The 15,020-nt window shown below is 43.1% G+C and overlaps 1 protein-coding gene across 1 annotated transcript in view; it reads left to right on the top strand.

Annotated features, from left to right (window-relative positions):
- The window catches only part of nrxn1a (neurexin 1a), a 740,055-nt gene that overhangs the window by 38,799 nt on the left and 686,236 nt on the right, over window positions 1–15,020 (top strand). Inside the window, exon 2 of the mRNA XM_042333191.1 lies at window positions 8,048–8,077. Within this exon, the coding sequence (XP_042189125.1) occupies window positions 8,048–8,077 (30 nt within the window). The remainder of the gene's footprint in view (window positions 1–8,047; window positions 8,078–15,020) is intronic.

Here is a 15,020-nt window from a genome sequence, read left to right on the forward strand (position 1 = left end):
GGTTTACCTCATCGTTTTTACTCAGGATAGCTGCAGCTATGGAATTGATGACGGAGGAGATCAAGCACTTATTGTTGTGTGAAACAGAAAAGTTGCCCCCGGACACTTTACAGTCTGGATTGCCGAAATCTCACCTCACGTCCCCATCTCAGAAAATGTGGGGAAGGGGAATTTACTTACTTTTGATGACTCGCCAGAGCTCCTGCATTCTGAATTTGTGCAGAAAGCTTGTGATTCGATTGACAAGCCTCGTGCTTCAATCACATCGGAAGTCCAGTTCACTTCTTGAGAACATAATGGTTCATTACACCACCCGAAAGCACATACCACGATTACTTCACATCAGCTAATCGCACCGATCTGCTTTAGGTTATGCTCCACATCAATTGGGACAGATTGGTGCTGCTATTAAGCCTAATCTAAAGAACTCATCTATCGATGAGTTTTAAATTAATATGGATGAATGTGTTTTTAAAAGAAGGCCATTGCGTATAGATCTGGGTTGCGGGAGTTTTGTTTTATGGCTTCTTTCAAAGATACTGTGGAAACCCAATTCTACCAATAAAATGACAGCTTCTTTACTCCTTCAAAGCTGCCTCTTTGCAGCTTCCGTAGAGGTTTTACCCCTACAACGTCAAAATGGTTTCCTTGGTTCAGTTGATAGCGAAACGGCTGCAATCTTGCCTTAATATTCAGCGTTTGGNTTTTTTTTTAACAAGATTCCCACGTCCTTTTTTAAAATCCATTTTTATTATTTATTTATTCATAATAATAATAATAATAACAGCCCTTGCATTTGATACAGCGCTTTTCACGCCTTCTCGACGTCTCAAAGCGCTTCACAGAATACGCTGTAAAGTGAATTGACCGTATATTTGTGGGTGAAACGCGGCAGCCAATTGCGCACAGCAATGTCCCCCACAAATAGCCGTGGATTGAAAATGACCAATTTATTATTGTTTTTTGTTTTGGAGGGATTATTATTAGGCTCTGTGTGGAGTAAGGCTGACCCAAGGTTTCGCTCAACCTGGAACTGAACCCAGGTGTCTCACTTGCAAAGCGAGCGCTCTAACCACTGAGCTACAGGACTCCGTATATATCATATTAATAATATGGCTACTTTCTTCCCCCTCCCCCAGCTCAGCATCTGCTCTGCCTTTGTAAACCGTTCCGAGTGAAAACTCTATGTGAATGGAGTCAAATAAACACAAAGGAGATTCACAAGTATGATCCCAGATCTGAGAGGTTATGCTTATCAGGAAAGGCTGAACATACTTGGACTCTTTTCTCTTGAAAAGAGGAGGGTAAGGGGTGACCTGATGGAGGTCTTTAAAGTGATGAAAGGTTTTGAGGGGGTCGACATAGGGAAGATGTTTCCACTTGTGGGGGAGACCAAAACCAGGGGCCGTCAATGTAAAATAGTCACAAATAGATCAAATAGGGAAGTTAGAAGACATTTCTTCACACGGAGAGTAGTGGGAATGTGGAACCTGCCACCACAAGGCAAATAGCATAGATGTATTTAAGGGGAAGCTGGAGAGGTACATGAGGGAGAAAGGAATAGAAGATTAGGCTTGAAGGCTTAGTTGAGGAAGGACAGGAGAAGGCTCATGTGGAGCATAAACTCCGGCACAGACCAGTTGGGCTGAATGGCCTGTTTCTGTACAGTATATTCTAACGTATTCTGCTGTATTCTGCTGTAAGTTGGTGTCTTATAGTGACCAGATTTTGCCTGACTACAAATCCAGACACATCTTTGAAACGCGGCAGGGGGAAGGAAAAAGACGAGCAGGAGGGAGGTTTGGGATAAGGGTCAATGCAATTAATTGGCACTGTACTTCAACTCAAGCATCAGTTGTACTGGCCTATCGCCTTCTTAGAGTTCAGCGCTGTGTACCATCAGCTACTCCCTCCGCAAGCTGCAGGTCATTCAGAACTCTGCAGCTCGTGTACTGTCCCGCACCAGACACCGCGCCCACATCACTCCCACCCTCACCATCGCTCACCTCCACTGGCTCCCCATCCCCCAGAGGATCGAATTCAAGATCCTCATCCTCACTTACAAGGCCATTCATGGCCTCGCTCCCTCCTACCTCTCCGATCTACTCTCCCCCTACCTACCTGCCCGTTCCTCTGACTCCGGTCTGCTCCACACCCCCGGCCCAAATCGCCCTACCATCGGTGGCCGGACCTTCAGCCACTCAGCCCCGAGGCTCTGGAACTCCATCCCCCAGTGCCTTCGCCGCCTCCTCCCTTTCCTCCTTCAAGGCCGGTCTCAAGACCCTTCTCTTTGACCTTCAGCCTTCAGCTCCCCTCTCGACTCTCTACCCCCTCCTCGCTCCCTCCCTTCCCTCCCCTCACCCTGACCATTTACCCCCTTGCTTGGGTCCCGACCCAACTGTCCAGCGCCTTGGGATGTTCTCCCGACGTGAAAGACGCTCTATAAATGATATCTTGTTGTTGTTGTTGTAGGTGTGCACGATGCAGTGACTGCTTTGGGAGATGGATTCCCCCGCCCTCACTTGCTTCCCTCCGCCTCGCCCCCTCCCTCCCCACCTTCAAATCCCAACTAAAGACCTTCCTTTTTGGATCGTGCTCACGGTCAGCTCCCCACCTCTCCCACTTCCCTCTCCCCCTCGGCTCGGGGTCAGACTCCGCCACTGTCAAGCCCTCCAGGACACTACCCCGTGTGAAGGGGGCTTTGTAAATGCCAAGAGTTGTTGTTGAGTGTGTGAAGAGTGTCACTATCACGTGTCACTCTATGAAGGACAGTATCACACTGAGAAAGAAACTGATGTTCCTATCAAAAAATTCCAGAACGGGGAAACATTTTATCAGAACCATATTTACAATAATGGTAATAATATTGTTATACTATTAATAATAATATTGTTACAATAGTAATCATAATATTGTTATAATAATAATATTGTTAAAATAAGCACCATATTGTTATAATAATTGCCGCAACGCATACGATTCTTGTCCGTATTTTGGAACGGAGGGCGTTTGCCCTCCTTAGTTCTAACGTGGGGCTGTGCGACTCCTGTTTCCAGATGGCTGGAGGTACACCATTTTTCTAGTCCTCTGAGTGTGTTTTCAGCCGACCCAAATTGGAGTGTAATTCAGTGGAAACTCTTCAATCCAATACACTCCCACACTTGTACATGTAGAGAGAGAGAGAGAGAGAGAGAGAGATATCTGGCTGAGCTTAGCATCTCAGTGGAGTGGTGGATTAAATTACTGTAGCGTTCTCGCCAGTTTTATTTGCAAAAGTATAAATAGAAACCGACTGAAGTTGGGAAGGCAGATCCTGAGGAAAGCATTAGGCCAAGCTGAGTGTTTGCCTTTCGGTAGTGTAAATGCCACGTTATAAGGAACACCAAATCAAACTCTGCCCGTATAGTTAATGCAGTTCACACATACTCACCAGAGCCATTGGTCCTGTGTGCAAATTATTTTGAATTAAAATCCAGATTTTAAGGTCTTGCAGCACTCAGCCGCCATTCTGCATGAATGGCACTGTGTAAATAAGAGCTGTTAATTCAAGTTGCTTCATAAATGTATAGTGCACTTTTAGTACATTACAGCGATCCCTTAAGTAATAATTATAACCCTTGCATCTGAAATATTACGTTGGGAAATGCTAACCCAGGTGAAATGTCCTGCTCAAAATAGATTTTCATGTGTGTCCTTGGATAAAAAGTTAGCATAGTACGTATGTAGTATGGATTGTTGGTTAAACGATCCGTCTAGATTACACATTATTCCAGTTTCAAAAGAACTACTGATTTAGGCTAAATTTTAACACAAGATTTATATCCCAACATAATCCATCATCGATGTAATGCCCATTAAGTAGTCTTTTTGATTCAAACTAAAACTTGACCACAGCGAGTAGTGTTGCCATGATCCACAATGCTATCCGGTGTATGTCTTCCAACTCACGGGGAGAAATTCTACCTGGGTTTATATTTACTGCATTGACGTAACATCTTAGAGCATTTAGAATTTGACAAATTGTTCGATTAAGTCATTGCTTCGAAGTTGTTTTTCTGTCGTTCTTAAAAACATCTGGCGAAAATCCGACTTCAGTGTTAAGTCTGGTTAAGAATTTGCAAATTCTGGTGGCTATAAATCGCCCTGTTAAAAAAGTAAAATACAGTAATAATAACACTTGTATTTGATATCGCGCCTTATCGCGACGTCGTTGAGTATGTGGCAAAGCGCTTCACAGGATATACTATGAAGTGGATTGACTGTGTGTCTTGTGGGCGAAATGAGGCAGCCAATTGCACACAGTAATGACCCAACAAAAAAGCATGGGTTGAGTGATCAATTTTGTTTAGGGGATTGTTGGCCAGGACACCAGGAGAAACTCCCTCCTCTTTTCGAATAGCGCCATCGGGATCTAACAACCACCAGTACCGTACAAATATACGTTCGTAAAGCTGCTTTACTTCGGGAAAACATCCCACAGCACTTAAATCTAGACTCAGGTAGAATTTCTTCCCATACGTCTACTTCACCCACAAAGCACGCCATCAATCCACTTTATATTATATCGTGTGAAGTACCTTTGAGACGTCTCGAGGTACTATATCAAATGCTGTTATTATTATTATTATTATTTATGTGCTCTGTGTTTTGCAATGAACACTTGCTTTTGGGAGATGAACGAGTGGAGTCTGCAATCTTACCGCTCGATTTGAACTGATTCTGACCCGCCAGTATTTGTTTACCGGTCAAGCGGAGGAATATTCAGACTGAGTTGACAACCCCCACAGCAGCAGCAGTGCCCTTCGTACAGGATAAACGTCTCGGAGAAGGGAGGGGAAGGTGGGGATGGAAGTCACGTTCGAAGAGGTGGGATTTTAGGTGAAATTTCAAGATGGAGAGAGAAAAGTTGAGGCAGAGGGGTACGGACAGAGAAGGAATTCCAGAGGTTAAGGGGCATAGTTGCTTAGTTAACGGAGAGACAGCTAGTCATCACCTTTCCGACTTGAATTGGAGTTCTCCTTTCAATGAAGCGGTACCCCAAACCTGTTTCAAATGGGGGGACGGGGGGGAGGTGGTGGTTTTAAAATGTGTGTCCCCTAACCTGGCAACCATTTTCCTCCTACACTGTGGTGCTTGTATTTGTAGTTTCATCAACACCCCACCCCCCCACCCCCACCCCCACACACACACATACGCCCACACTTCTGGGCTCGCTGACACGATAAGGCATTATATCAAATGCAAGGATTATTTTTATCTGGGATTTCCACCAGCAATACAGCAGTATCATTCTCCCAAGCAACTGAAATTCTGGGCACGATGTTCGACACACACAGCTGCATAAATAACCTATGAACATTGGGGCATCCTTGCGCAATCTTTTATTTATAAGCCTTCTCCGCAGCTCTCGCGGAACTCCACCTTCGCAATAAGTGCTCTCTTATCATTTAATTAAAGCTGGGTGTCGAGATTTTAGTTCACGCTTATATATATATATAAAAAAAATCCAGCAATGCGACCTCGGTTTTCAGATTGCACAGTTAATGCGTACACAAAACTCTGCGGTAACCTTCACCCAGAGCCGCGAAAACATCTTGTGCAGGAAAAAGCTGAATAATTTATTGCTAAACATTTTTTTTTGTGAACATTGGGCACCTTTTATGTGTCGAAAAACATCAAGGAAATTGACTGCGCGCGACACCCTCGAGACGATCATTTCTCAACCTTGCGTTCAGAACGCCCGCCTTTGAGTCTGTGGGTTCAAGCCCCAAGTCAGGACTTCTGGCTCACAGTCTGAACTGAAACTTCAGGGCAGCGTCGGCAATAGCTCTGCGTGCATTCGAGCTGTTCTCCTTCTAAAGAGAAGGTTAAGCTGAGAGCTTGTCCGCCTGTCGAGACAGGCATTAAAGATCCCGTGACACTTTTCGAGAAAGGGGCTTTCTCCCAACTCGGCCAACGATCCTCCGGATAAAATTGCTCATTCGCTTCGGGACAGTCTGTGCGCAAATCGGCTGCTGCGTTTGCCCACAAAATACGGTCCACACGGTGGAAATACGCAAGTGAAATCCCGTGCAGTGTTTGAAGATGTCCCCTTGACACGAACAGCACTGTATGAATTGCAAATATTATTATTAATATTGAACATTATGGGTATTTCCAGTTAATATAGTCTGATATATTATGCTTCAAGTTGGAGATTATTATTCAAGCTGTATTCCCCAGAATCAGATCAACACAGCAAACTTTCTAAAGCAAAATAGCATTTCCCGTTTAACTTCTTTTGCGGCATTTCTGAAAAACGTATGTGACTTTGCTGGATTTTCTTTTGCATCGTTGCTTTTTGTTTTTGTTCAGTTCATTAAAGAAACACTCTTCTGTTTGCTCAGCACTGATAAAAAATTTGTCTCGTCCAGAGGGAAATATTCAGAGAGGACAAAAAAAAAACGCTTAGTTTTAAAAAAGATTTTATTTTAATGTAAGGCACCCTCAGTGCAATCATTTAAATAGTACAACTAATAATAATAATAACGTATTATGTTTCAAGTTGGAGAGCAAGTAATGCAGGTTTTTGAAGCCAAAATCAGATCAACACAACAATAAATTTTCTGAACCAAAATAGCATCCGGTATTGAATTTGTGGCATTTCTGAAAAATGTACGTGACATTACATTATTGTTATTTCGCATTTTTTTTGTGCATTAAAGAAGCACTATTCTGTTCGTTTCTCATTGCTAAAAGGTGTCTCCGGTCCAACGGGAAACATTCAGAGAGGGCGAAAAAAAGACATAATTTTAAAACGATTTTGTTTTCACAAAAGGCACAAAAGGTAGTGCTTCTACCAAACATTCTACCAACGGTCATTTGGGACTATGTTCAGTGATGGACACGATGCCAATCAACTGGACTGTGAGAATATTGTGGTGCATCCGAAAGAGCTAAATATCCTGAGCTGAACCACTTAATTCACTATACCTTCCCTCAAGCTAGTTTTATTCCAAATGTTAAGAAAGAAAGAGAGAAAGAAAGAAAGAAAGAGAGAAAGAGAGAAAGAAAGACAGACAGACAGACAGACAGACAGAAAGAAAGAAAGAAAGAAAGAAAGAAAGAAAGAAAGAAAGAAAGAAAGAAAGAAAGAAAGAAAGAAAGAAAGAAAGAAAGAAAGAAAGAGAAAGAAAGAAAGAAAGAAAGAAAGAATAGGGGCTGTCAAACCTGTCAAATTTGCGTGTTTGATCGACGACACTAAGACAACATTAATAGGGTCGTGGGTGTTTGTTTGTGAGTGTGTCAAAATATGCGTTCCACGTCTAGATTTCCTTGCAAGTTAAAAACATTGGCTCAAAGCAGGGATACGCGACCACACACACACCACCAATTTGTGGTAATTTCAAGTCAAATTAAAAACTAATTTGCATTTGTGTGGAAGGCTGAATTTGTAATGAATTCAAAAACTTATTCCACAAATTCTATAATGTATCCGTATCAAGGGGACACTGTCGCTCAAAGCGGCGACGATTTGAATACTGTACCGTTTTGGTTCTAACTGTTGGTTACGCCATCAATCACACGCAAACGATCCGTAGAAGGATACAACAGGTGAAAGTCGATGGCAGGGGACAGTCTTACAGTGGCTCAGCTCAGCGCTACTGTTCCTATTTGGGACTCTAAATCATAATTCCACTTTCCCGAAAAGCAAACTTCTGGGAGCAAACAAATTTAACAGAATATATCTGGACGCAAAATATCCGTAGGCAAAAAGGGAGATTCCTCCCCCCACCCACCCCACCCCCCACCCGCCAGAGCTTTAGTTTTTTTCTGATGCAAATATGTGTGTGGAGAAAATCTCTTGGATTGTCCAGTGTTATCTACGTTCTTCTGATCTTGTCCCAAAGCATTGCAACCAGTGGTTGGAAACATGCTTTTTCATATATCTGTAATAAAGACATCTAAATCGAAAGCAGATGTCTGTCACAAAACATTTTTGGCATTGTGACAACACCTTCCCACTTGCCCTTGTTCTTTGCTGACTGTGCTCTTGTTTCCCTTCAAGGTCTTGCACACCTGATGATGGGCGACCAAGGTATGGGTTCCATTCCTTTTTTTTTCCACTGTGCTTCCTTCTTCCCCACCTTTCAGTAGTTGTCTTTAAACTCTCTCTAGATATAATTTGACGAAAACGTATACTCGCAGTTTGGCTGTTTCGAGGCAATCCTGCTTTTTCTTTTTTTTTTTTTTGTCTTTTTTTTTTGTCTTCCCTTTCCTTTTTCTTTCCCTTTTGCACTTGAGTCAGTCTTTTTCTTTTAAAAGTTATTAACTTTGTGCGAACTTGGAGAAGAGGTCCGTTGAATGTGAAAATGTCGATGCGGAAGGGATGGCCGAAGCAATGTTAAATTTTTTTTTAATTTGAACCCGGTGTGTTTTGTCGGTGACTTGAAACGTAAGATGCCCAACGAGTTGTGCTTGCTTATGTATCAGGTGGCATTCTCCATAATTAGCACTCACTCTCAGCTTGACGTGTGATAAATTGTCGCACTTTATTGCAACATGTGTTAAGCAGTGTGCTTCAACCGTAAACCATTGATGCATGGCCGATCGAAAGTGTTGCTGCAGCGTTGTGCGAAACTGCCTTGGCCGTCGGAATGAACGCCAGTGTATTGGTTTTTTTTTTCTTCCGCAATGTTAGGAAATTCAGCTGAATAATTTCATGCCTCACCACTTTTAATCTTGGTTTTAAATTTGAACACGGAGCCATTAAACTGCGTCTCTCTCCAGGTGTTTGAGTAGATATTTCTCCCAACACCCAAAAAAAAATGTTTCGTAGAAAGTAGTCCATTCTTCCATCCCCATGCAATATATTCTCAGGCTCAACGTGCATTGCATGCTTCCACGTTGAATGATCTTATCTTAGCTGTGATTTTGTTGCTTTTTCTTTAACGCATTGCCATGCAACTTATCAATTGTTTCTCTCTTTTTTTCCTTATTCAAAAACTGCTACTTCATGGAACCATTTCATCAATCTCATAGGTAAAAGTAAAGGTACTAAAATGCTTTGCTTTCTTTATCTTTCCAACGGGGAAAAAAAGAAGTTTCACATCATTTTTTTGAAATGCTATCCAAATAAATTAACCCACATGAGATTTTAAAAAAAAAATGGGGTTTCTGTTTGTCGCCTTGAGGGCGTGTGTTGGTTTAATAAGTGTGGGTTTGACGCATTGAATTGCAAGACCTCAAAGGTAAGGCTATTGTCGATATGTTTATTTTTTTGCTAAACGCTAAAATCGTACGTGTCTTGTTGGAAAAGGAACTATATTAAGTAGAAAAAGCGATGAGTTTCCCCTCCGTTATGTTCAGACGGTTGGCAGGTTTGTAGCTTTAAACTTTAGAATATTGCATTATGTAAATTGAAGCACTTTTGAACACATCGCCTTCAGCTACCTAAACAGTAGGTCCATTTGGAATAGCACCTGGTCTGACCAGAGATTATAAATGACAGTTTACACGTATTAAGTTCAGCAGCATTTTTTTTCGTTAAATTATTTTTCCAGGGGCTTGAGTGGTCACATGCAAAGAGATTCTCTCTGCATGTTTAAGGCTTTTAAAATTTAGCCTGGCCTGTGTCGAGGTTGAAAAACATTTGCATTGACCGCAGCTAAATTGAGAACTGGATAGATTGAGGAGAATAATTGTGTGGAAGTGGGACCTGCGTCTTTAAACCAGTAACACATCCATTATACACCCGCATCAATTGGTACCTTATTAACATGTGGTTTAGAAAGAGCACAGCACGGAAACAGGCCACTCGGACCAACCATGGACTCGTGCTGGTATTTAGACTTCACATGAGTCTTCACCATGGTGCTCAGAAGTCCAAGGAACTCTTGAATCCACAGAAATAGAATTGATACGACAAGGCATCCTCCCCACTCATTTTTTTTTGCATGATATGTTTTGGATTATGCCACGAGCTGTGATCCATATGACGATGCCACGGCAGCAATTCAACTCCTTGATCTCGTCAATACAACGGTCAGCTGAGAGGAGGGGCAACCTTCGATGATGAAACTGAATGTGGTACATTTAGGACATCGAAACCGGATGATTTAGTTTCAATGATGGGTCCGTCCGTTCTCAGAATTTGGAAAAACCCCCGTCGTCGTCGTTGGGGGCTTTTGTTAGGGAGGGAGGATTTTTAATAACCTATTTTGTCGTGTGCCTTCCCGGGCTGGATTCGAGATTCGTGCGATGCAGTTTTTTGTATCAAAGAAAAATACTTGAGTCTTCGATCGGTTTGAAAAGATAATTTAGGAACAGCAACCAGAAAGCTCTCACCTTCTTAGCGGGTCCGCAGAAGGGTGTTTTTTTGGCATCTGAATTGTTGTGAAAGCTGTCCTCGCCCTCACCTCGAAATCCATCCACTATCTGGCTCTTCTCCTACCCTACTCCTCTGTGCTTCTCCTGCATTCATCTGACTCGAGCTACTGCACTTCCCTTCCAACTCCATACCACCATCACTGGCTCATCCTTCAGTTCCTACACCCCTAATCTGCCCTCTCTTTCTATCTTTAAGTCCCACATCAAATTCTGCCTCTTCCAACATGCCAATGGCCATCTCCCCCTCCCTTCCCCCTTGTACCCATCCAACTCTGTCACTGTGCCCCAAGATAATACCCTATGAACGGCACTGTATATAAATACAAGTTGTTGTTGGTGGTGACTTTGAAGGGACCTACGGTACTTTGTAAATTTCCCTTTACGTGTAGTCGTGTAGCTCAGTGGTTAGAGCACTCACCTCGCAAGCGAGAGACCTGGGTTCGATTCCCGGCAGGGGGGGTGAAACCTTGGGCAAGTTTCCTTGCTCCACACGCCTGATAGTAATCCCTCAAGAAAAAAATATTATTGTTTGGTCACTTCAATCCTCGACTGTTCGTGGGGACGCTGCTGTGCGCAATTGGCTGTCACATTTCGCCCACAAAATATACAGTCAATTCACTTTACCGTATGTTCCGTGAAGCGTTTTGAGATGACTAGAAGACGAGATAAGGCACTACATCAAATTCAAATGCAAGGATTATTATTATTATTAATGTATGTTATGCTGATGAGGACATTTTCTGTTTTGCGCACTTACATTTTAAGTAGTTCAATGATAAATTATCTGGAATATCACACCACCACCCTCACTCCCACACATGTTTACACGTCATAGGATTGTGTAGCTCTATTAAATTGAAACTATCTTTTGCAGCCATTCTGAAGGCATTTCTATTATGTTATGACAGTACAATTATTGGACTTTTTTTTCGAATTTAGGTTTTAACTTGGCAGCAATAATGAACTAATTTAGGGTCAATAAATGGTAATTCGATCAACATTCGTGGTGGCTAATAGTCTTGCAATATCTGAAATGATTTTTCTTTGAGGATAGATAACAACACCTGGCATTTAAGTATCAGTGTAGCGTCCTAGAACGCTTTGACGGTGGAGAAGCACGACGGAAGCCAGGGGGTGGAACAGAGATGAATGATCTCGGAGGGCACGCAGACACTATCCGCCTCTAATCCTACCTTTATACAGCAGGCTGTCGGTAGCATTCATAACTGTAGAGAGCAATATCCCATTTTGTTTGATGTGTCATCACTCGATTAGTTGGGCAAATTCAACTTGATTGCTCGACATAAATGGGCGAATGGCAAGTGAGTTATGCTAGTTACTAAAACATTGTATATGGGTACTAAAGCAGAACCTTGAAAAGCTCTCAGTTGACATAATGTGCGATTGAGCTACGGCACTTGCATGAAACACAGAAATAGAAGTGTTCAACAGAGCTGTTTGACCCATTGGGTCGGAGCCATTGCTACATTCTGTTTCTTAAGTACCTTTTCTTGAATTAATCTAACTTTTCCAGCTCTTTTCCCCCAAATATTAGTTTCACTGCTTGGATGCTTATCCAGTTCCCTTTTGAATGATTCTATCGATCCCGTCTGACACAAAAGCATTTGTGGTGACCAATTCCATGACGAAAGAATCCTCTCAGTGAAGACGTTCCTTCTAACCTTCCCTTTTCCACCCACTGCCCCCTCTTCCCCCCACACCCCGGGTTTCTTAATCATCTGATCTAGTGCCTTATCACGTCATCGGGTAAACTGAGACCGACGCAACAATTGCATCCAAAAAAAATTCTGCACAAGTCCAACCAGACTTTCTTCTTTACGTTCAATACGACTGCCTACAAAACACACAGCCACTACACTTTACACGAAATCCGGTGGAAGCATTTTGAAATGTTCTCCCAACTGGAAAGCCGCTGTACAAACGCAAGGATTATTATTATCATCGTATTTATAATCCACAGAACCACATTTCCCTCCTTGGTAGCACGAAGCGAATGCCATGCCTTCGTGGATGAAATCACGTCCAATGGGCCAATGTGTCTTTCCTATGTATGTTATGGGATGTTTTTTCAGGTGGTAAAGATGTTACGTGGCATAAGGCTTTGATGGTAATTTTCTGCAGGTTCCGAATTTCTTCTTATCCACTCTTCCATTCCGGAGCCATCCCACCCACGTTACAGACCATCTGCCCGCGCTGTGCTGCGGTCAGCTAATAGGCGCACAAGAGTAGCTCACAGCGACTGACCTTAGATGTTCTGTCCCTCTCGGTGGGTCAGTGCCTGTTTCTCAACCCGGCACTCTGCGTGGCTGGTTTGAGAGCTCCCCACGCTGGAACTCAGAGCCGTCAGCTCATGCCTGCGGTAATCTGCTCCAGAACCCTGTGCCGCCAGCCCACCCTCAAACAAGGTTTTACTCACCAAATTTTAATCATCGTAGAATCCTGGAAATTTTCAGCGCAGAAGGAAGTCATTTGGCTCATCAAGTCTGCACTGGCTCTCGGAGCAAAGAGTTCATTTAAATCCTACCGCCCTGACTTATCCTGATGTCTCCGCACTGTGGGTTTGTGTCAGGCTGCCAGTTTCAGTTGTTCAGGGCATCGCTGGCAAATGTGTGAGGCGGATCAAGAGTAATGTTTCCTGAAGGTTGGAAGGGGAAGATTGATCCGGGCAGAAGCAGGTGCTTGAAGCTCATCCTCGTGAGCCAGTTTTTGTGATTTGAAAAAATAAACTCGGCGCTACTCTGAGGTGGTAAATAATAAGAAAAATAAACCTTGCATTTGGTAGAGCACGCTTCAAATCAGGAGAAGTGTTTAAAGCGCTTTCCAGAGCTTACTGTGAAGGGGCACGACTGTGAATTTGGAGGCGAATGTGACAGCCCAGATTACACTCAGCGACCAAATTTACTTGAGGGGATTGTTGGCCGGGAAACCGGGAGAAATTCCCTTCTCTTTTCGAATAATGCCATTGGATTTTTAACGTCCATCTGTACAGGCAGAAGGGACCTCAGTTTAACATCCGAAGGACATTGGGCATGCAACCATAATGTAATGTTTATCGAGATATACACAAGAGGAGATTGTATGCCTGGTGATATGGCCCTTTTGGCATCATTTGTACAGTGGCTCCTGCAGCCATTGTAAATTACCCCTGAAATCGTGAATTATAAATTACTCCTCAAATAACATCTTCAATTCAATCTGCAATTCGATTACTCTTGGACGATTCCCTGGCCTTTCCAGTTTGTTTCCAGTTGTGGCGTCCATGAGGGAAAAGGGGTGTGGAAGAGGGCAATAGGAAGGGTGGAGGCTCGTGTGGAGTATAAATACCGCTACGGGCGGTCATAATAAAAATAAAATTGATCGCTCAGTCCACGACTGTTTTTGGGGACGCTGCTGTGAGCAGTTGACTGCCGTGTTCTCCCCCACAAAACATACAGCCAGTTTCAATTGACAGCCTATTCTTAGAAGCGCTTTGAGACACCTCGAAGACGTGATAAAGTGCTGTATCAAACGCAAGGATTACAGGACTATTACTGTTGGGCCAAAGGTCCCACTTCTATGTTGGGCCGCAGGTCTTGTTCATTGGGCGGCTGTCCAACCGTGTAGAATTATATAGAATCTTACAGCAATTACCCTCTGTGGCACCGAATGGGGCACGCAAACAGGTGATTGTCACTGATTTCATAGCCTGAGCAATGATGAGACGCTCTGAATCTCGCCAACAGCATATTACACTGTCGACAAGTTGTGCTACAGTAAACATCATAAGCTATTAACGAGATAGACATCCTGGATTTTTTTTTCTCTCTGCACTGTGTTTCCCGTGTGGCAAATTTATTGATGCGAACCGGGGTCTCCTCTGCTCTGTTTGATATTTCTCCCCACTTGCTTATAAATAGCTGCCGTACTTTTGCTGGTCAGTGTGCATTCACGTTGCATTTACGTTGCCGCATTATTTATAATTGCGTTGCAGTTACTTGGAAGTTCGCAGCGACGTATTTGCTGAAGCTAGAGAGCGGAGCAGAATAATAAGCCCACGTTTTATATTAAAAAAATTGCTACGGGAAGTCCACGAGAGAGAGAAAGAGAGAGAGAGAGAGAGAGAGACGGGGTAGAGAAAAGCGACTGAAGAAACCAGGGCTTACGTAGCAAGAATGAGACAGGGTTAGCAAGAAATCTGAGGGACAGACAGGAGAGAACAAGCAACGATGAGGATCTATACTTTGCTTTCATTAACCGATTCAGGCGGTGGTTTGTTTCAGTAATCAAATTTGTGCGTTGAGTTCCAAATAAGTTGCTTTTGCTGCAGGTGATTTTGATAGGGCGACCGTAAATATCTACACTTTGCTTTTCATTAACACATAAGCACAGTCACTACACGTTACATTTAATCCTTGAAGGGCTTTGAGACATCCTCCTGACATGAAAGGCACCGTATCAAATCCAAGGATTATTATTCTTCGCGGCTTGGATGGCCACACTTCCAGCATTCCTATCAGTCAGTGGGAGCCTCCGGGGGCTTGCAAAATATCAGAGGACTTGCACGGTAACGTTAAGCACAATTAACATTAAATACTTTCTACGGGAAATGGGCAGAAAAGGTGGCAAAGCTTGCTAACGTGCTAACTAAGGGC

The sequence above is a fragment of the Callorhinchus milii genome, unplaced genomic scaffold (assembly GCF_018977255.1).
Source record: "Callorhinchus milii isolate IMCB2004 unplaced genomic scaffold, IMCB_Cmil_1.0 Scaffold3, whole genome shotgun sequence".
Classification (NCBI taxonomy): domain Eukaryota; kingdom Metazoa; phylum Chordata; class Chondrichthyes; order Chimaeriformes; family Callorhinchidae; genus Callorhinchus; species Callorhinchus milii.